The 23369-nt window shown below is 27.8% G+C and overlaps 7 protein-coding genes across 7 annotated transcripts; 4 read left to right on the top strand and 3 right to left on the bottom strand. All coding sequences in view use genetic code 12, as the record gives it.

Moving 5' to 3' along the window:
* Positions 1 to 841: 841 nt before the first annotated feature.
* ECM1 (Ecm1p) lies at positions 842 to 1435 on the top strand (the record flags this gene model as incomplete). The annotated part of the gene is made up of 1 exon (XM_051762030.1): positions 842 to 1435. One exon carries the CDS (start codon positions 842 to 844, stop codon positions 1433 to 1435), a length of 594 nt encoding a protein of 197 aa, XP_051621177.1.
* Positions 1436 to 1521: 86 nt separating this feature from the next.
* On the bottom strand, positions 1522 to 6318 carry SEC3 (GTP-Rho binding exocyst subunit; the record flags this gene model as incomplete). Its single annotated transcript, XM_051762029.1, has 1 exon — positions 1522 to 6318. The coding sequence occupies one exon, from the start codon at positions 6316 to 6318 to the stop codon at positions 1522 to 1524; it is 4797 nt and encodes a 1598-aa protein (XP_051621176.1).
* A 794-nt stretch (positions 6319 to 7112) lies between these two features.
* Positions 7113 to 8021, top strand: KGF54_001637 (telomerase inhibitor; the record flags this gene model as incomplete). Its single annotated transcript, XM_051762028.1, has 1 exon — positions 7113 to 8021. One exon carries the CDS (start codon positions 7113 to 7115, stop codon positions 8019 to 8021), a length of 909 nt encoding a protein of 302 aa, XP_051621175.1.
* A 96-nt stretch (positions 8022 to 8117) lies between these two features.
* On the bottom strand, positions 8118 to 9713 carry PHR1 (Phr1p; the record flags this gene model as incomplete). The annotated part of the gene is made up of 1 exon (XM_051762027.1): positions 8118 to 9713. One exon carries the CDS (start codon positions 9711 to 9713, stop codon positions 8118 to 8120), a length of 1596 nt encoding a protein of 531 aa, XP_051621174.1.
* A 1693-nt stretch (positions 9714 to 11406) lies between these two features.
* On the top strand, positions 11407 to 12249 carry PGA43 (Pga43p; the record flags this gene model as incomplete). Its single annotated transcript, XM_051762026.1, has 1 exon — positions 11407 to 12249. The coding sequence occupies one exon, from the start codon at positions 11407 to 11409 to the stop codon at positions 12247 to 12249; it is 843 nt and encodes a 280-aa protein (XP_051621173.1).
* Positions 12250 to 12345: 96 nt separating this feature from the next.
* ERG26 (sterol-4-alpha-carboxylate 3-dehydrogenase (decarboxylating)) lies at positions 12346 to 13407 on the bottom strand (the record flags this gene model as incomplete). Its single annotated transcript, XM_051762025.1, has 1 exon — positions 12346 to 13407. One exon carries the CDS (start codon positions 13405 to 13407, stop codon positions 12346 to 12348), a length of 1062 nt encoding a protein of 353 aa, XP_051621172.1.
* A 656-nt stretch (positions 13408 to 14063) lies between these two features.
* On the top strand, positions 14064 to 23330 carry KGF54_001633 (uncharacterized protein; the record flags this gene model as incomplete). Its single annotated transcript, XM_051762024.1, has 1 exon — positions 14064 to 23330. The coding sequence occupies one exon, from the start codon at positions 14064 to 14066 to the stop codon at positions 23328 to 23330; it is 9267 nt and encodes a 3088-aa protein (XP_051621171.1).
* Between the last annotated feature and the right edge of the window lie 39 nt (positions 23331 to 23369).

Genomic DNA, 23369 nt, shown 5'->3' with positions numbered 1-23369 from the left:
GCATATAAAAAACTTAAAAATTCATTTAATTTAATACCATCTTTACCTAAATTATTTCTTTCAATTAAAAAATTCATTTTAGTGAGTTGAAATTCATCAATTAATAAATCACATAAATCAATAATTAAATTTTTATTATGAATTAAATAATCATATAATTCAGAATTGTTAAAAATTAAAGTAATTGAATTTGTTATGTGGTTAATAATACCATAAATTTTAAAATTTAATAATTCAATAATTAAACAATATTGTAAAGTATTGAAATTTGGTGGGATTACGAAGTCAAAGACGCCATTTTATTGTTGTGTTAAGTTGAGTATTTTTGGAGGTGGTTGTGGATGTAGTAGTTGAAGTATTATTATTATTATAATTTAAATTATTATTAAAATTAATTACATTTGTTGACATAAATGATTGTAAATTCATTTTTTATGTCGTTTCTTTGGTTGTTAAAAGCAGGAATATTTTAGAAAAATAATTTGAAAGTAAAATTTGAAGATATATAAGTAAAAAGTTAGTTGATAAATAGTCAGTTGATAAAAGTTACCAGAAAATGTGAAATTGGGAATTCTTTTGAAGTTTATTAAAAAGTGTCTGCTGTTATAAGATTTTAATGATAATAATTTGTGCGGAATGTTAAAATTACCAAATTAAGTTAGAGATGCGTATTAATTACTAATTTAAGTAATTAAGCCTCATGTTACACAAACTTATATGGAACATTTTGATCTCATCAGATAAATTTATTTATTTTCATAATTTATGGAGTAAATTTATATTATTGATTTATCTAATATATAAATATATACAATCAATAACTTAGAATCACACATATATAATGCCCAAAAAGGTATCGAAACGAAGTAGAGCAGCAAGAAGAGGAGAAATACCCGATGACACTACAACAAAATCAATACAACAACAAAAAGAACCTATATCAAATAATGATGGCCTTAAGAAATCAATAATTAGAACTCAAATTAAAAATGAGAACTTATTAAATAAAAAATTAGAATCACTGAAAATTAAAAAAAACAAAAGGAAATCATCAACTACAAAAACCAAAGTGGAAAGAAATTCGAAATTACAAGGTATATTGGCGAATAAAATTGATTCAAGTATTGCAAGAGCTACATATATTCAAAATGCAAGAAAATCAAATTGGGATAAAACTAATTCGAATATAGAATTGAAAAATCATATGATTGATGATTTTAAAATTGAACCTACAAAAGAATTGACGGAAGAAGAGATAGAGAAATTGGAAGAAGATGAAATTGTACGGAAGTTTTATGAAGATAGAGAAATTAATGTTGATGATGATGATAAACAAAAAGATGAACGAGAAGATGAACAAAATGGAGAAGATGAAGAAGATAAACCTGATTTATCGAATAATAAGTTTGCATTATTGGATGAAGTAGAAGCATAGACACAAAATACCAGGATTAAAAGAAATACATTAGAAAATTTAACATTTATTGCGTAATCAAAGCTATTCAATTTCAAGTAAAAAAATCAACCACGAATTGATTTAAAAATATGATGAATATCTTGTCTACCAACATTATAATCAAATAAAGCATCAGAATCAGCTCTTAAAATTTTTGATAATCTAGTAAAATAATCAATAAATAAAGTTTCTAAATCTTGCCATACTTTATCAATTAAATCTCGAGTAAATAAATTATCATTACCACTTATACCTGATTTATCATAAGTTTTTTTAAATTGTTTTGATATTTTTGTATGTAAATCTTCTACTTTTTTAGTAATATCTGATTCTGAATAATTTTGTAACAAGAGTTTAGTATTTGATTTTTGAGTAAAATGTGGTTTATGAATTTGAGTGGTAGATTTTGGTTTTTTCAATTCTCCTTCATTGTTTATAAATTCAAATAATGATCCGAAATTTTTTTGAATTAATTTTTGGAAATATTGTGATTCTACTTTATTAAATATTGATGTTAATTTTTCAATTAATTTATTCGTTGATTGATTATAAGAATTAAGTTCATTTACTTGTTGTAATACCACAAAAATGTTTTCTAATATTGAAACTTTTTTAATTTCTAAATTTTGATCATCTGCACTTGATTTGGAAATTAATGGATCAACTCTATTAAATAAATTAATTAATGAATCTGTTATTTTATCATATGATTTATCTATTATATCTCTTGTCTTTGTACCCTTTATATCACGATTATCGATTGAACTTTCGGTAATTAATATTAAGAAATTGACATTTTTAATCAGTGGTAAAATTCCACTATTTGCTGTTATTATTGAATTGTTAATCAGATCAATTTGATTTGTTATAAACTTAATCCATTGATTATTGAATCTTTCGTTAATTTTATTCATAAAATTATATATAAGGAAATCTTGATACTTGTAATTGTTTTGTACATAATTAATTGAATCTTCTAAATTTAATAATAATAATGGTAAATTTAAATCAATTGGTATGACATTTTTTAAAAAATCAAATATAAATTTACCCAATACAAAATTCAAATTATCTATAACTTCTTTTGATACAATATAATCCTTGTTTTTATTATCTATAAATTCATTGATCGTCATTGGACTTGCTTTACTTCCAAATTCATCACGTTTCAGAAATGGATTATTTGATAAAAATTCACCAAAATCTAAAGTGTTTACATCATAATGAAAAAACAATACCAAAAAGTACTGTATAACCATAATAATTAATTTTGATTCTTCAATTAATCCCATTATAGCTTTTGAATCTTCAAATTCATTATCATTAATTTGACCTCTAGATATAACATGTCTCTTGATGGATTCAAGATTTTGTTTTTTCTTTACACTATCATCTTTTTCATAATTTGACGTACTACCACTAATTGAGGAACTACCACCGTATCTTGAACCTCCTTTTCTTGAATATCTCGAACTTCTTGATTTTCTTAACGAAGCAAAATCATCATCTAAGTCATCATCAAATAAATCATCTAAAGAATTAGCTAATCCTGGTGACAATGAAGTTCTATCTGATCTTCTTCTGTTACTTCGACTACCAGATGATTGTATTGGAGTAGATGGAACTTCACTATATTCAGCAGACATTGTTGTTGTATTCGAACTACTACTATGAGGATGAGCTTTTTGAGCAACCTTCATATCTTGTAATTTTGTAGATAACATTTTTGTAAGGACTGATGCAAAAGTTTGATTAAAATGATATTTGATTTCATTAAATTGTCGTTCACCAACTTCTTTTATGTAATATGTTAAACCCGAAAATACCAATAATTGAATTAATGATTTGAAAATCAGTGTTAGACTAAATTGATCAATATCATCCATTAAAGTACGACCAATCTTACTAATCTTATTGATTATGAAAGCAGTAAAATTTTGTACAAATTTTTGATTAACATCTTCATACTTAATCTTATATTGTTGCAATGCTTTTAATGAACTTAAATCCTCTTCTTTATTTTGTGTATTATGAATATCTGATCTTATTGTTATAATAGCATTATATAAATTTAATAATTTTGTTTCCAAAATTCCAATTTGTGAAATTTGATCAAATTCTAAAAACCCACTGATATCAGCTAAATCTTGAGAATTTATTGATACTTTGGATATAATCCCTTCAACTGCATTATATAATAATTTTTTATTTAAATATTTTGTTTGTAAACCTTTGGAATCTTTATCTATAATTTGAACATTATTATCCAACAATTTAAACCCAATATCCATTTTTTGGAAAATATGCAACATATTTAAAATTTCACTTGATGCTGTACCTATATCATTTACTGAATTATTTGCTAAATCTATATTAACTAATTTTTTAACAGTTTCTTGTTTTGTTTTGTTTAATTCTTTATTTAAATTTTTCAAAAGTGAATCTGCATTCATTTTAGGGTTCCATCCAATTTCTTTAAACATTTCTTCAGTTTCAAAATCTCTTTGGAAATTTGTTAGCGATGTACGTGGTTCAGATGATGGTGTTGATGATGGTTGTACTGATTTTTTTCTTGATATATTTAATTCTGGTTCATTTTCATAATTGTGAGGTTCAGGCTCGTAAACGTTCTTTGTTGGAGCACCCGAAGAACGTCTTTTAGTAGCACTCGGTCGTCTTGAATGATTATTATTGGTAGCTGATTTTATTTGTTGTTGTGTTGGTTGAACTTCATTCAAATCAATATTTTGATCATCAAAATTGAATGATTCATCTTTACCTGCAATGTGACTATCAATCATATCGTTTAATTCTTGAAGTGGTTGATGAATTTGGGTAGACTCTCCAATAAATCCTGAAGAGTTTGCTGAATGAATACCTGACCCCTTTTCCTCTGGTTCTGGTGCGTTCAAATTGGATTTAGCATATGGATTTTTATTTTCAAAATCTGATGGACCACGAGATAATTGATTGATATTATTAGCATATGGATTTTTTGTTAGTTCTACATCATACTGATTTGTTGGTTTGTTGTTGGCGTTTATTATTTTATTAGTATCAAGATCTGAAGCACGACGAGAATGTGATTGTTGTTTTGGACCTATATCAGTTTGAGAAGTTGATTTATTTTTAATAGATCCAGGACGAGAATAAACTGGTGTAGTGCTTTTCTTTCTCTCCTTTATATTATTACCTTTACCTGGTCTTGTTTCATTATCACTTTCATCTGTGATTTCTTCAATACCAAAATCTGGTGATAATGCAGATGCTGCCAATTTACTTTTTCTTGGTTGTTGTAGTTGTAGTTGTGGCGGTGGTGGTATGGATTCATGAAATTCTTGTACTATAGCCTCCCCTGATTTTTGTGATGATGCCAGATCTCGATTTTTGAATTTAAAATTAGGTTGTAATTCATCTACTGGTTTCATAGGGTGAAATTTTGATTCTTTTTCTTGATTCAAATCATTTGCCCCAAATACAAAACTGTGAGCATCACTATGAACACTTTGGGTATCATCTGGTAACATTGTTTTAACTTGATAAGGATGTTGTGGTTTTTCTTTGAAAGCTTGATTTTTTGATGGATCTTGTTGTTGACCAATATTGTAACCTCCACTATCTCGTTGTCTTTCAACTTGATTAGGAGGTGTAGATTTCAAACTTTGTGTTGACTCATATCTTGGTTGTCTTGGTTGTTGAGATTGATACGATTGTTGATCATTGTTTGAAGAATTTAATGAATGTGAAGAAGTATTCATACTTGCATCTCTTTGGATTACTTTCATTGATTTTTGAGGTAATTGACCATTTGAAGTAAAGTCCATATCTTTGTATATTTTACTGCCACTCAATGATTTTTTATGAGAATGTGTTGAAGCAGTAGCACTTGCATTTGATGGAGCTGGTGATGATTCTTTTGAAAAACTAGATTTATCATGTGAAAATGGTTTTGATAATTTTTGTTTCAATGATCTTTTAGGCGAAGATGGTGGTTGTTGTTGTTGCTGTTGTTGAAATGGTTGATGTTGTAATTTTGATGGCAGTTGTGGAGGTATTGAATTAAAAGTTGGTGATGAAACTTGAGCAGGTGACATTTTTGGAGTTGCAGTTAACATTAAATCATCCAAACTATAACCATTTAAATTTGGATATCTACCATTTGCTTCACCATAAGATTGACATAAATAACGAACAAATTTCCAAATTCTTGAATCATCTTCATCACATTTCCAATAATATTCTTTATTTAAAGTTAATATAAATCCATCAAACCCACTTCTTGTAATAGCCAGTAATTCAGTTAAATCCCAAGTTCTACCAATTTGAAAAATATTTTTATCATCTGCAAATTTTCCCTTTTGTAATTGTAATCTACCTGATTGTTTTTTACAAAGAACTAAAATTCGTCTTTTAATTGGTCCAGGATCTGTATTTGGAGGAGGTTGTTGACTCGGATAATGTGAAAATTCTTGAATTCCAATATGTGCAATATATGATATTTCTGGAACTCTATTTTGATTCAATTTAGAATAACAATCTAATATAATCTTGTCTGTTATTTGTTTTCTTTGTTGTTCGGAATTTGAATGTTGACTTGCTTGACTTGGTGAAATGGGCACAGTATTATTACTTATATTAAAAGATTGTTTTGATGGTGACATGGTTCCTGAACCACGTTGATCAGTTGAATATGCTGATATATTATAATCTGGATTTGTATTAATATATGGTTGTTGCCTTGATTGATCCATTGATGATCTTGATTGATGTTGTTGATAATTTATCGGTTGAGGTACTTGTTGGTTTTGCTGTTGTTGCAGCAGCAGCAGCTTATTTCTTGATTTTAATGGACTTTTAAACATTTCGATTTTTTTATGTCTGCATTATTATGTGTTGAAGTTAAAATCGGACTAAATTATATATTTGACAGATATGAAAAAATTGAATCTTGATGAATGATTTTAATTGTTTATCAATTATACTGTATTTGTTCAGTAACTTGATGTTGTATTATATGACTATCAATTTGTTTTATAATATTAAAAGTATAATCAATGTTAAAAATGGTTGGTTAATATTAAATTATAATATAAATTCTTGTACTTGCGTTGGTGTAAATTAAATTTTTTTTTTTTTCTACACACTAGACTTATAAAATTATTTTTTACAACCAAATAAATTTAAATGGAAACAATTTGAAATCTATCTAACAAACTTAATAATTATGAACAGCTAATAGATTCGACTACAAATCTATTAGATTTGATTGATTAGATTATGATTGTAATGTGTCGGTGCTGCATGGATCAATTTATATTTAAATTTAGCTTCAGGAGCTTTGAAAAAAGGTGGAAAGAAGTTCTTTAGATCCAAACTTACGGTATATATATTTACACAGACCTGATTAAAAGAATGATACAAATGCTTAAAAACTGCATTAAATCGTATCAATTAATATGAAACATTATTTTATAAAAAATGAAGTTGATAATTCAATACTAAAGTTGATTTTGTGCTATAAAAATATAATTTATTAGTGTTTTAGAAAAAAAATTAATATGGTAAAGAAGAAGAGCATCTAATAATTGAAAACTAAGACCTTTGATTTTATATCAATAGTACTTAATTCCACTACACACAATATATATTCTACATTATGGGTCTTGCGGGAACGAAAGTAAAACAAAATTTTGGACTTGATCCAAGAAATACAAATTGGTCAAATGACACAACAAGATTTGGACATCAATATTTATCTAAAATGGGTTGGAAATCAGGTAAAGGTTTAGGTATTACTCCAGATTCAATAACAACACACTTAAAGATACATATCAAACAAGATAATTCAGGATTAGGAGCAAAATTGAAAAAAGCAGATAAAGATAAAGATTTAGATGAATGTAGTGGATTAGATGCATTTCAAAGAATTTTAGGTAGATTAAATGGTAAAGAAGATAAAATTAATAAAGCTATGGATTTAAAAAGAAATGATGAAATTATCAATGGGAAATGGGGGATGAGATTTGTTAAAGGAGAAGTATTATCAAGTACTTGGGATAAAGATAGTAAAAAATTAATATCGTATAAAAATGATGATGAAAATAATACTAAGAAAAGAAGTATAGAGGAAGAAAGTGAGGACCAAGAACTTATAAATGGGGATATACGACAAAGTAAAAAGATAAAATTAGATGCAAAAGATAAGAAGAGTAAAAAAGAGAAGAAGGAGAAGAAGGAGAAGAAAGACAAGAAGGACAAAAAGTCAAAGAAGAGAAATATAGAGAAAGATGAAATACTAGAGAAGAAAGACAAAAAGTCAAAGAAAAGTAAGTCCAAAGATGATTCAAACTCTAAAGACAAAAAGGAAAAGAAAGATAAGAAAAATAAAAAGAATAAAACCAAAGAATCAAGTTCAAAAGAAACTTCAGTAGAAACTGACTCACGATCATCAACACCAACAACATTAGCATCAAGACATTCTGCAAGATCAAAATGGATAAAACAAAAAAGAGCATCAGTAATGGATCCAAAAGCATTAAATGAAATATTCATGATTACAAAATAGATTAATAGATAATATACATATTATTGAAAAAACATGATAATTTTCTTATTTAATAAATATGTTTAATATATATTTATAAATAATAAATAATGAAACTTAAAAAATGATTGAAAATCCACCAACAAATAAAGTTATAGCTGAAACTAATCCTAAAACTTTATATGTGGATAATTTTTCAACATTAGAATTACCTAAACTAGCACGTGAACCATCATTAGTTGAAGAAGAACCTGATCCACTACTTGAAGAAGAGCCACCAGAAGTTCTTGATCTTGTAGCAACAGTACAAGTTTGATCAGCTAAAGCATTACCATTTATTGAAGCACTACCATCAAAATCGCAAGCATCTCTATTTGATCCATTTTCTTGATAATATAAATTTAATACATAAGATAATTTATCTTTATTTGAACAATACGAATAATCACCATACTCTCCTTCAATTCCATTAACATTAATGTCTGAACAATCAATTAATCCACATATAACTCCAAATAAGTCACCATAATCTTCTTCATCTACATTATTAGCTACAACACAACTTAAACCATCTGCAATACATTCACAAAATTCCTTGTTTGGAGTTGGTGGTAATGAAGGTGAAGCTCTCCATGTTGATGCAGTATTTGCTGGACATGTTAAAGTTGAAATTTGAGTTGGTTCATTAGATGCTTGTGCATAAGATGGACTAATATTATTAATTTCTGATGAATAATATTTATAATCATCTAAAGTTGAAACTCTACCATTTGAAATAGTAACTAAACCATATTCATTAGCTTCTTCAAAATACATATAAACAATACCACCAGACCAAATATTTGACATTATAGGTGAATATAATGCTTGTACTTCAGTAAACAATCTTGGTCTATTTACATTACAACCATATTCTGAAAAAAATATTGGGATAGGTAAATGTTCATATTCTTCTGTTCTATCTTTATATCCACTTCTTTCATAAGTTGAATTTCCACACCATTCATACATATTTATACCGAAAAAATCAGCTCTTTCTTCAACTGATCCACATGCAAAATAATCAGCAATAGCAATTCTAGTATCTTCATCATCATTTGAACTATAACCAACTGGAATTTTTCTCATTCCATTACTTGTATCAATATAATTTTTCATATCTCTAACAGCTGCTTTTACAAATGGTGAAGCATCAGTATTTGATCGATTATTTGTAACTTCATTACCTGCAAAAAAACCCAATACATTAGAATAATCACTCATTTTATCAATAACTTGAGTATACCTTTCATAATGTTCTAAATTCCAATCTGGTTGATTTCTATTAATTGAAGTTAAAGGTTGAGATAAATCAGCAACAATATAAATTCCAGCTTCAGCTAAAACTTCCATACATTCATCATGATCTAAATCAGGATCAATAGCATATACTCTTAAACAATTTGTATTTAAATCTTTAAAATATTCAACATCTCTTTTACAACTTTCAATATCAGCTAATGGATCCTTGTAGGTTAAATTTGTGTTTGATAATTGTGAAGTATCTTCTTGATATGCTATACCTCTCATTAAAAATTGTGATCCATTATTTGAATAAAAAAATTTATTACCTACTATTTCTAATGGTGGGGTTAAATCTTCGAATTTTGCATTTGTTAATGGAATTATTGTTAATGCTGATATTAATTTTATGATTGATTTGTTGAATAACATTTTGAGGATTTCTTCTATATTTTAATTTATGACTGTAATTAAATTTAGCGAGTGTGATTGATTTTTGCCTTTACTTAAAGGTTTTGTAGTCTATGAAATTTTAATATACTAGTTACTTGATAACACAGTATAATAGTGGTTGCAAAAAAAAAAAAAAAATCTATCCAAATTTATCAAAACTAATTAAACCAACAAAAATTGTAATTAAGTTTTGTTAAGTGAAATGAAAAAGGAAATCAAATCAATTATAAATAAGATTGAAAAAATAAAAAATATCATCATCATCAAACAACAAATCGACAAGATCTTAAGTTTAAAATAAAAAAATTATTTATTAGCTAAGAAAAATTAAACAAAAAGTTAAGAATTTAATAATAAATTATTATTTTTTCTTCTTTTGAATTTATTTATTAATGATGAGAAATTTCAGTTAACGTGTTTTTCATTTACCAATACCTTTGAATTGAATTTATTTATAAAGAGGGTCTAAGATTTCAAATTAGTTTGGTTGTCAATAATTACAAGTATAATCAATTTTTGCAACTTGTCTGATCTATATCTAGTGGTAGTGTAAATTTGTATAGTTGTTTCAAACTTTAAATTATTTACATAATTTAAAATAATTAACGTACTTTTTACTTGAAACACAAAATCAGAAACGTAAAATTTATACAAAGGTATTGAATAAATCATATTCTATTTTATGGTATTACTTTCTTAATAAAACTGTGCCTGTTTCTTTCTCAAAGTTTTTAAAACATTACTTAACGGAAAATACTTGACAACTTTCGTTTAGTATTACTTTTCCGCTTGAATCACGAAAGTTACTGAGAACTTGCTGCTGTACTATAAGTAGAATTTTAGACCTAAATAATTTGAAAGTGGCTGAGTGAACTGGATTTCTCTAATCAATAATTCTTGGTAAATTTCAACTTTATTGTCGATTGACATTTTCGATGACTTAATTATTGATCAAGTACCGACACGACTTACTACAAACTTTCTACTATTCCAATGCTTGGTGAAGTTACAAACTTATGATTTCATATTTTATTCGAACCCTTCTTACGCTTTACTCGAAGTAGAATAATGCAATGTCTTACTGTCATTCCAACCAGATTTTTTTTTCTAGGTGTTAGTTTCGAGTTTATGTGACAGAAAAAAGATATTATTTACAATTATTACTTAATATTTGTTGTGTTTTTAATTTTATTTAATTATTTATATTTAGAATTTATATAATATTTTAATATTATTGTCATGTTGTATTCAGATTTTTACAATTACGAAATTGTCTTAAAGCTCTAGCGCAATCATGACATGAAATTTTTAGACACTGGAGCCAAATTTTTAAAAAGTTACACAAAACTAATGTAGCATATCATTAATGTTTTACGTATTTAAAATAACTGTGCTATAATTTGCATTTCTAGTTGAGTAGAATTTGTTGCCGTGTAGTAATAACAATCCAAAACTTGATCAGAAAGGGTAGGGAAGTAAAGGCTCAAACAAAACGAAATCGGACAAACCACTTTATATTTGAGTTTAGAAGCTTATTCTAAATTTTGCAGCTAAATTTATAATTAATTCTCATAACAAATATTAAGTAGTATTGGTTAAAAAAATCCAATTAATTAAACTTATCAAACCAACTTCAATCAACGATTTAACCAATTTATTAACGAAAACAACAATGACTGTTCATAAAATCCAATTTTTGTTAATCACATTATTATCATTCTTATCTATTACAATTAGTGGAGCATCATTAAACAGATTAAGTGAATATGGAACATATATGAACCCAAACCCAAGAAAAAATTCATTATCATCAAAATGTGAACCAAATGATTTAGTTAAGTTATCATCATGTTGTAATGATATATTATCAAAATTAGATGAATGTAAACCAAATGATTTAGCATGTGAATGTTGTGCATTACAAAGTATTAATCAAGAATGTTATCATTTATGTCCTGGAAACCCAAATACTAATTTCCTAACTGTTTTATTAAGTGATTGTAAAGAAATGAATAAAATAAATGCTTGCTCATTACCTTTTAAAAAAGAAGATTCGCAACCTCCTAGAAAACATACAATTGTGGAAGATAATGAATATGGTGGTTCAAACGATGAGGATCCGAGATTGAATGATGGTGTTATTGATGCTAGTTTACAAAGTAAGATTTATAATGTTGAAAGTTTAACTGAGAGACCATTTAAAAGTAAAAAAATTAAGTTATTGATCGATGGTGATGATCAAGATGAAGATGAAATTGAAAAAGATGTTGAAGATGATGAACAACAGGATGTTATTCAGAACAAAGACTTAAAGATTATTGATCATGATAAGGATCAATTCAAAAGTTTAAACGGTGAAGTTTCAAAATTAAAATTTGTTAATCTTACTACTTCCAATAATTCAAACTTAACTAATTTGGTGGTTGCTGCTAAAAAATCAGATTCTGACAATTTGATCAACAATTGGAATCTTTTTGTTTTCTTTATTTCTGCTTACTTTTTGCTTTCAATTTAATTTAGCTTATTGATGTTTTTGTATTGTTTTAATAGCTTAGTTACTAATTAATAATTCTTCTTTCAAATCTTCGTATATTCATAAAGATACATTAATCTATAATTTCTCATTAATCCATTCTAATGTATTCTTTATACCAGTTTCCAAATCAACTTTTGGTTCATACCCCAATAATTTCTTTGCTTTATTTATATTATGATATCTTGTTGCACATACAACTTTAACTCTGAAAGGAGTAATACCAGGTTCTTTACCCAACATTTTTGATACAAATTCACTAATATATCCTAAACATATTGCAACAGGTTTATTTAATTTAATATAATATTTATCAATATATCCATCATTTTTCCAAACAGTTCTTGCTAAAGTCCAAAAATAAGTTGGTGCATCATTTGTTATAAAAAAAGTTTGTCCACATACTAAATCTCTAGTTTCACTAAATAATTTAATACTTGCTAATACATGAGCATCAGCTACATTACCAACATAAGTCCAATCAAATAAATTATTATTATCACCTAATTGATATTTAGATTGTCCTAATTCTGCACTTGCTTTTAATCCAGGTACTAATTGTCTATCACCAGGTCCAAATATACCAGCAGGTCTTAAACATATAGTTCTGAAATTATTTATTGGATCATTAGCTTCCATAACTGCAGTTTCTGCAATAGCTTTTGTTTCATTATATCCATCCATATGAACTTCTGGGTATGGCCAACTTTCATCAGCATTTATAACATCTTGACCATTGAATATTACACCAGCTGATGAAGTATATACAAATGATGTTAAACCTAATTTTTTACTAACTTTTAATAAATTTTCTGTTCCCCTTATATTTACTTTTTCATATATATCTTGTGATAATCCATGCATTGGTGATGCTGAATGTACTAATACATCACATTTGGAATTTTTTATTGCTTCTGATACATCTTTCTCATCTGTAAGATCACCTTGATAAAACGTTATATTTTCAGGTTGAAATGTGAAAAATTTTGATAATTTAGTAGGTAATGGACGAATATCAAATACTGAAATTTTTACGTTTGAAATATTTTCATAGAATTGTTGAATTAAATGCAATCCTAAAAAACCTGAACCACCAATTAATAATACTGATTTTATATTTTCTTTATCTTTTATTGCCATTATTAACTCAATTGATTTTAATATTTTGGTCTTATGGTTTAAATTGATTAAATTGATAATACATCGAAATTTTTCATAGACGCGAATCAATAATTTATACGAGTATTCGTATAAAGAAAGAGAGTAAAAAGAGAATTCAGTACGATCAATTGATGGTTGTTGAGGTTTTGCAGGTACAACTTTAAAGTTAAGGTCAAGGAACCACTAAATTAATGATCATCCTGAATTTTTATTTGCTCCATCTTTGGATAAATATAGTGAACTTATTATGATAAAAATTTAAGATCCTGAGAACTTGTAGAGTGTTTAGCTTAATCAATAATTCGGTTCAATTGATTATTATTGAACAAATTTACTGCTTAACTAACTCATAACCTTTCTCCTTCTACCTCTCTCTGACTTTGACTTAGCATTGAACTTGTAAGCTCCATGACTGATCAATTCTTGCAATCACCTTCATGTCGCAAATCAAAATTGTTATGAAAACTTAAAATAATTTATGACATTAAACTCAAAAACAAAAACAAATAAACAAAAAAATAACAAATTTAATAAAATCAGGTTATTAAAAAGATTGTGCAATAACAAATTGACTTGATTAAAACCTCAAAATCTAACAACTTAAGTTAGTTCAACGAATAATTTATTCATCATAAATGTCCTCAAAAGAGAAACTGTCTAAAGATGAGTTGAGAGGTCAGTTTTCAGATTTACAGAAAAGATTATTCAATAAAAAAGCACTGCATAATGCATTAAGAGAATCAAATCAACCTGGTACTTTACCTTTACCATTACAAACTCAGTCACAACTACAAGATCAAAATCTATTGTCACCCCATCATGATCAAGAAAATAATTTAGGTTCATTTTTACCACCTACAAAGAGATCAATTAGTGGATCATTAGGTTCAGCCATGGGATCAAAATCTAAAAAATTGGATTTAACTCAATCTCCTAGTACTTCAATGTCAATGGGACCTCAATCTAAAGGAGATGATATGAATTTTGTTGTTGGTTTAAGTGAAAATCTATTGAATGAATGTAGAAGATTAAATGCTGATAATAGTAAATTAAAACTGAAATTAAAAATTGCAACTGAAGATTCACAAAAATTTAAAGATGAAATATCTGAATTGAAAAATCATAATCAAATTTATAAATCTAATGAATTAGAGCTCAAGGAAAAAAATTGGCAATTAGAAAATCAATTGATAAATTTAAATGATGAATTTTCTACATTAAATAGTGATCATGATAATTTAAAAATTATAAAAACTGATTTATTAAATAAGATTAACAAATTAAATAAGAATCATGATGATTTGGAGCAAACTAATAATTCATTATCCAGTAAAATCGAAAATATTGATAAAAATTATAAAAAGCAAATCACTGAACTAAATAATAGAATAAATAGTCTTAATGATGAGAATGATTCATTACATGGTAAATTATTCGGAGACAAAAGTGCACTGATAGATCAAACTGAAAGTACAGTCGGAGATGTGCTTGATAAATCTTTAGCAAACGATAGTACAAATAACGATGAATCGATTGATTTTGATTCAATACTAAAAGACATTAATCCTCATGAAATACCCGATCCAAATACATTGGACCCTCAAATTGAAGTCGAGACTTTAAGATCATTATTACAACACTCCAATAAGACGATAGTGAAGTTAAGATCAAACATATTAAATCTTAAAAAACAAGATTATGCTAATAAGTCCAAAATATCAAATCAATCGTCACAATCACAACGTACTCCAATAAATCCATCAATCATCAAAAAAACTCTCGTCAAGTCAAACAAAAAACCATCAAATAGAAATTCATTAATATCCCCATTTAAAAAAGACTCCACATTCATTATTTTCAATGACAATGCTAATAGCGAAATTGAAAAGGGGGACGAAGAATGGGAAAATTTCTTAGATGATAACATTCAACATCAAGCATCAAATAAGTCATCACCTTCAAAAGAAGGTAAAAGTCAAACTGAAAACTTTTTAAAATATTTCACTAATCATGATGATAATACCACTATTGAACATGAAGTATCCATGTTATCAAATGCATCAGATATTGATTCACCAAGTAAACCAATGCATGTTCAAAAAGAGGTATTACTTCCATCAATTGATGAATTAACTTATGATCAATTAAATGAGATTGCAGAAAGCAAAGGCTTACATTTGGTTTCAAAATCTATTTATCAAAATTTAATTGATGGTCAAAATGAAAAAAGTGACAAAACAGATATTAAGCCAGACTTATTAGAGCTTACTGAAAAAGCAAACTCAATTGGATATATTGTCACATCAACAAATGATTACAAATCTTTAGTTGAGAATGCTAATCATCCATCATTAGAATACCTTTCACAAAAAGCTAGTTTGTTCGATTCTCAATTAGTTACGAAAAAGACATTACAACAATTAAAAGAACCGAATAAAGAACAAGTTGAAACTCAAGCTAAAAGATTAGGCTTAAGATTACTTTCCGATTCTGACATAAATACTTTGCAAAACCCAACTCAAACTCAAATTGAAGAAAATGCCCAAAAATTAGGTCTTAAGTTATTACCAGAACTAGAATATCATGCATTAAAAGATCCAAATCCAGCTCAAATCGAACTTCAAGCTAATAAATTGGGTTTACAATTAATTCCAGATTCTGATTTAGAAGCTTTAAAAAATCCAACTGATGCCAAAATTAAAGAACTAGCTTTAAAAAATAATTTATTTGCAATACAAGCAGAAGAACATTATAGTACTCAAAAATTAATAACTCATCCAACACTAGATTATTTAAAAAAACATTTATTCGCTCATAGACACACGGTAATGGAAAATGATAAATTCCAAAACTTGATACAAAAAGTAGAACAACCAACTGTTGAAGATATAAAAGCAAATTCTGAAAAATTGAAAATGATAGCTTTACATCATGATGAATATAATAAACTTAAAGAAGAGTCTATTCATAATCATGACATTGATCAAATTTCAAACGTAGTTGCTGATAAAGATTATGTTTTAATTTCAAAAGAAGATCACAACAAATTGGATAACCCAGAAGAAGATAAGATTATCAAACTAGGTCAATCTAAAGGATTAAAAGTTTTGTCGGTGAAAGAGTTTGATAAATTAAATACTGAATTGGATTCATTAAAATCAAGATTAGAACATCCAGATTTAGATCAATTAAAACAACAAGCAGAAAAATATGATCAAGTATTATGTTCAACTCCAGCAATGAAAAAATTAGAATCATTAGCTTATTCTCCTGACTTATCTCATCTTACCGAGTTATTGAAAACTCATGGTTATACTCATATAAATGAATCTGAATTAAAGGATTTACAAAGAATCAAATCAAATCCAACTGAACAAGAACTTAAGGATAATTCCTCAAAATTGGGATTTGTATTAGTTGATCAAAATGAATTATCTGAATTGAAGAAACAAATATTTGATCCAACTATTGAATATTTGAAATCCAATTTAACAAATCATAATTATGTTACGATTACTGAAGAAGAATTAACCAAGTATCAAAATCCAACAGTAGAAGATCTTAAATCAAATGCAGCATATCACGATCATGAAATAATACCGAAGGAAGAATTAATTGCTTTAAAATCAATAAAATCAAACTATGATACCCCAACCATTGAATATTTGCAACAAAAACTGGAATCATTAAATCATTCATTAATTACTCACGAACAACAACAAAATTTCAACATCTTACAAAATCCGACTGAAGCTGACTTAATAGCGAAAGGAAAATCATTAAACCTTTCAGTCATTAAACAACAAGAATATGATTCATTACAAAATCAACTTAATTCTCCATCTATTGACTACTTGAAAGAAAAAGCGTTAGCAGCTAATTACAATTTGGTAGATGCTAAAGAATTTAAAGCCATTAACGAGTTAGCATATAATCCAACAATAGATCATTTACAAGAACATGCCACCAAAAATCAATATAAATTACAACCAATTGAAGAACACGAAAAAATGATGAAAGTCATAAATGAACCATCTTTGGACTTCCTTTTCAATGCAGCAGCAAAACAAAACCATAAATTAATAACAAATGAATTATACAATGTTTTGAAATCGAAAGCTGAGAATCCCGACTTGGATCAGCTACGTACTTTTGCATCAACTAGAGAACATGTTTTGGTATCTAATGATAAATTTAATGAGATGAAACAATTGGTTGAGACACCTGGTTTGGATCATATTAAATCAGTTTCTAACAAAATTGGTTGTGAAGTTGTCAAACATGACGATTATATCAATTTGGAAAAATTAGCAAATACACCAGACTTAGGACATATCACATCATCTGCAAATAAAGTCGGTTTCGAAGTAGTTGAAAAAGAACAGCTCAGAACTTTGAAAGAAACTTCTGAATCTCCACTGATTGATTTCATTAAGTCCAGTTCAGCTAAATTAGGTTATGTAACTATCAATTTATCCAATTATGAAAAATTAATTGAACCAACTGAAGAGAATATTACAAAAGCTTGTAACAATTTGAATTTACATATTTGTCCAGTTTCAGAATACAAAGAACTCACCACTAAATTGGAAAATCCAGACTTGGATTATTTGTCAAAATCTGCTTCTACGTTGGATTATACATTGATCAAAGATGAAGAAATGAAAGAATTGAAATCAAAAGCTTATGAACCGACTATTGATTATATTCAAGAAATGTCTAAAAAATATGACTACATTACTATTCCTCAAGTCAAATATAATGATTTAGATAAATTAGCGAATGATCCATCAGTTGATCACTTAAAATCATCAGCAAAATCCAAAGGTTACGAGGTCATTACAGAAACAGACTTAAAAGAATTGAAAAACCCATCGAGGTCTGTTTTGGAGAATCATGCATCTAAATTAAGCAGTTCAATTGTTCCAACTACAGAATTACAAAGATTACAAAACATGGAATCAAACCCATCAATTGAATTCATCAAATCAAAAGCTTCAGAAAAAGATCATATTTTAATTTCAAATAATGAACATGCAGACTTGGTTGTTAAAGCAAATGATCCTTCTAAAGATCACGTTATTAAACATGCTACTTCTTTGGGATTGGTAACTTTAGCTACTTCCAAATATAATGAATTAAATCAAAAGATTAATGATCCTTCCATTGATTACTTGAAGGATAAAGCAGAAGCTAAAGATTATGAAATTGTTAGAAACTCTGAATTAGATAATTTGAAAAAGGATATTGATCATCCTTCATTATCATACTTGAGTGAGAAAGCTAAATTGTATAATTCTACAGTGGTTGATGATATAGAATACAAATATTTGGTGCAAATTAAGGAAAATCCAAGTATTGAGTTACTTAGTGAACATGCTCAAAGAATCGACAGTGTAATTGTTCCAGCTGCAGAATTTAAAGAATTACAAAATTACAAAGATCATCCAACCAAATATAACCTTGAATCAGCTGCTAAATCATTGAATTTAACAGTAGTCGATGATTATGAATATAATGAATTGAAACAACAAATTAATGCTCCAAGTATCGAATATATTTCGAATCATGCTAATAAATCAAATTATAGTGTTGTTAAAACTGATGAATATAATAAATTAGTCACAATAGTTGAGTCTCCATCAAAAGAACATATCGAAGAGCAAGCTCAATCAGCTGGTTTCATAATGGTACCAAAATTGGATCATGAGAAATTATTATCAAAAGTAAATGATCCATCTGTTGAACAATTAACTAGTGCTGCTAAAAAACATCATTTGACATTGGTTAAAGTCGACGATTTACAAGATTTGAAAGATCAAGTTGAAACCCCTACTTTGAATCAATTAACGAAGAAGGCTGAGAGATTAGAGCAAGTGTTGATTCCATCAGCTGAGCTTACTTCATTAAAATCACAAATTGCAAAACCTAGTAAAGAATATTTGGAAGCAAAATCTGCTGAACTTGGTCACGTATTAATTGAAGATTCAGTATTGAAACAATTACAAACTAGCGTTGAGAATCCTTCACTAGAGTATTTAACAACAAAGGCAGCTGCAACAAATCACGTACTAGTTGATAATAAAGAATTTGAAAGAATGGAAGAAATTATTAAGACACCAACAGTTGATCTATTAAAAACACAAGCTCATAAAATAAATATGGTAGTAGTTGAGGATAAAGTATATGATTCACTCATTGAACCAAATGAAGAATTATTATCAACAAACGCATCGAAACTAGGACTTACATTGATCAGAAAACCAGATTTATTGATATTAAATAAAAAACTAAAATCTCCAAGTGTTGAATATTTGAAAGAAAAATCAAAATCCTTGAATTATACGTTATTATCAAATAACGATTTTGAAATTATGGAATCTAGAATAAATAATCCATCTAATGAGTATTTGACTGAAAAAGCTAATTTGAATGGTTTTATATTGGTTAACTCTGATAGTTACAAACAATTGAAACATCAAGCTGAAATTCCAGGTAAGAATCATATTATAAATAAAGCTGATCAATTGAATTTGAAGGTATTAGAATCAAGCGAATTTGAAGAACTAAACAACAAATTAAATCATCCAACATTACAAGATATACAAGCTAAATCAAAATTACACGATCATATAACTGTACCAATTTCACAATTTAATGAATTGACTAAATATGAACAAACTCCAATTGCCGAATTAGCCAAAGCCCAAAATCTGATAGTTATACCAAATTCTGAATATCAAGAATTACAAAGGAACGCTTCAAGATCATTGGAAGAACATGCCGAATCTAATGGAAAGGTTGTAATTTTATCTTCATTGTTTAATGAATTGAAATTCAAGTCTGCGAAATCAATTGAGGATCATGCTAAAGATAATAACAAGGTTCTATTGAGCCCAGAAGAACATTCACAACTTCAAGAAAAAGCTTCAAAATCATTAGAAGTATTAGCTAAGGAACTGAATATGGTTGTTGTATCTCCTACCATATTGGACGATTTGGAAAAGAAAGCTAAGAAACCAATCACCGAAAGGGCCAAAGAAGAGAATATGAAGTTAATGACATATGATGAATACAATGATTTAGAAGCTTCATTAAAATCACCAACAATAACATACTTGAGGAGTTCTGCCAAAGCTCAAAACTTTGAATTATTATCAGTTGAAGAATTTGAAAAATTACAACTATTAGCAAATCAATCATTTGAAGTAAAAGCTACAAATAGTGGTTACAGTGTCATCAATATTAAAGATTTGAAACAGGTCAATTCCACAGATAATATAGATTCAGGTTTCATTATTATTCCAACTACATCATACCATACTTTTATCAATAATTTATCAACAAACCCATTTGAAATTTCTATTGATCTGAATAGATATATTTTATCATCACAATCAAGATTTGAAGCATTATCTGCAATTGAAAAATCCCCCTCATTGGACTTCATTACTTCCAAAGCTGAATCAAATGATCATGTTGTTGTTCCAAAAGATGAATATGCTAAATACACCAGTAACTTCCATGATCCTGATTTGTCATTCTTGAATGAAAATGCTAGTAAATTAAATCATAAAGTTGTTGCCGTAACTGATTTCAATAACATGGTAAACAAATTACAATCTGTTGAAGCAAGTAATAAAGAAGTTACTTCTGAACTTAGTAAATTAAAAAACCAATTATCTCAAGTTGAATCTGACAGAGATCTTGCTATTAAGAAACATGATACTTTAGAAAAAGATTTACAAAATCCTCAATTATCATTTATTCAAGAAAAAGCTAAAAATCATAATGCATTAGTCATTGACGAATCCCATTATAATGATTTGGTATCAAAAACAAACGAAAGTTTGGATGCTAAAGCTGCAGCTTCAGGTTTAGTGCTAATTGAAAACTCAAAACATAAATCATTAAATGATGATTTACGAAATTTACAAACCAATTATCAAAATTCGATTAATCAAAATTCAAAATTAGAAGTTGAAAATATAGAATTGAAAAACATGAATTCAAAATTATCTGAAAATTTAAATAATCCATCTATGATTTTTTTAAAATCAAAAGCTGAACATTTTGATCTGACAATTATTGATAAATCATATTTCAATAATCTTGTATCCCTAGCTGCCGATCCATCAAGAGAGCAAGTTGTTGAATATGCTGAAAAATTAGGATTGAAAGTCATGCCAGCTGGAGAATTACTAAAATTAAACGCTGATGCTAATAAATCTTTATCAACAAGAGCTGCTGAAGCAAATATGAAAATTCTACCATTAGATGAATTTGATTTATTGGAAAGTAAACATAAAGAATTGCAAGTGGTAAATACAAATCTTGCTAAACAAATTGATGTGCCAGAATTGGACTATTTACATGATCAAAGTGATGAGAAAGGACACATGTTATTGAACAAGGATAAAATGCGTATCATTAAAGGTGATACCGATAATTCAGAATTAAGTCCAGAAGTTGAAACCGTATTGCTAGATAAGAATTACTATGTTCAATTGAAGAACCCAGGTTTCGACCAACTTCAATCAATTGCTAATTCAAACTCATACAAATTGCTATCAACTACCGAATATGAAAGTCTAAGAGAAGCTGCAGAAAAACATTCGAAAGCTGAGAACGTTCCCACTTCTCATACTTTGGTTTTCCCCAAAAATGATAGTATTGTTGATGCTGACAATAAACTGGATCCAGTTCAAAAAGATACTTCACTGATAGATCAAGCTATTGCTGAAAATCAACTGTTACTTTCAAAACAAGCAGAATTGGAAAAAACTATTGCTTCATTAAATGATCAATTATCTAGTGCAAAAGAACCAGCATCTACAAATAAAGATTTTGTTACAGCTCCAATTACTGAAGGTTCTAATCTTTTATCAATTCCAGAAGATCAATATATTGCAACTACTACACATCCAACACCAGATTTAGCAAATGTTAAAGTCATACCAACAACATATTTCAATCAATTATTAAAATTCAAATCAACATCAATTGATAAAATATCAAAGGAAGAATTTGAAAAATTTGCATTGAGAAAAGGCTATGCACCAAAAGATGAGATTGAAAAATTCACACCACCATCATCAACTATTCAAACTACTCCAAATAGGACCACTAATTCAAATACAACTACACCAACATTACATAGAGGTTTACCACAATCACGATCTATAAGATCTAATTTATCCGATCGTTCAGTTGGCTTAGACTCCATTAGATCTCATGCTGTGTTTTCAATGGCTACTGATGTCTCTTTTACTGATAAATCAATGATACCTGCTATAACTCAAGTTGTAATTGGAGAATACTTGTTCAAATATTATAGAAAATTCGGTTCAGCTTTAAGTGCAATTGCTCAAACAAGACATGAAAGATACTTTTGGGTACATCCTTATTCATTAACTTTGTATTGGTCAGAGAACAATCCCGTCTTGTCAAATCCATCATCTAGAAAAACAAGAGCTGCTGCTATTTTGGGTGTGGAAAGTGTGGATGACAATAATCCTCTACCAACTGGGTTATACTACAAGAGTATAGTGGTTCATACAACAGATAGGTCAATTAAGTTTACTTGTGCTAGTAGGCATAGACATAACATTTGGTATAATGCATTACGTTATTTAATCAACAGAAACATTGATGAGTTAATAGTTGATGAAGATACTGAAGTTATGGAAGATGATCAACAGCATGATTCACCAATTGAGAATTCACCGTCACTACCAACTAAAAGTGACTCGCATAGAAATTTGGAAAGTTTGTTGGACACTGGAGATAGAAGAGCTTATCCAAGACCTAAAAGAAAAAGCTCTCAACAATTCTTAGTAACTCCTCCAAGTGCATCATCAAGTAAAATGACTAGAGTTCAGTCGCTAAGAAGAAACAATTAATTATGTATATTATTTAATTTATAATTTGTATATATTAAT

The sequence above is a fragment of the Candida jiufengensis genome, assembly GCF_024610255.1.
Source record: "Candida jiufengensis strain CBS 10846 chromosome Unknown scaffold5, whole genome shotgun sequence".
NCBI classification, from domain to species: Eukaryota; Fungi; Ascomycota; class Pichiomycetes; order Serinales; family Debaryomycetaceae; genus Lodderomyces; species Lodderomyces jiufengensis.
The sequence above is the reverse complement of the archived record's forward strand: the minus strand, read 5'-3'. Positions and strand labels throughout refer to the sequence as shown.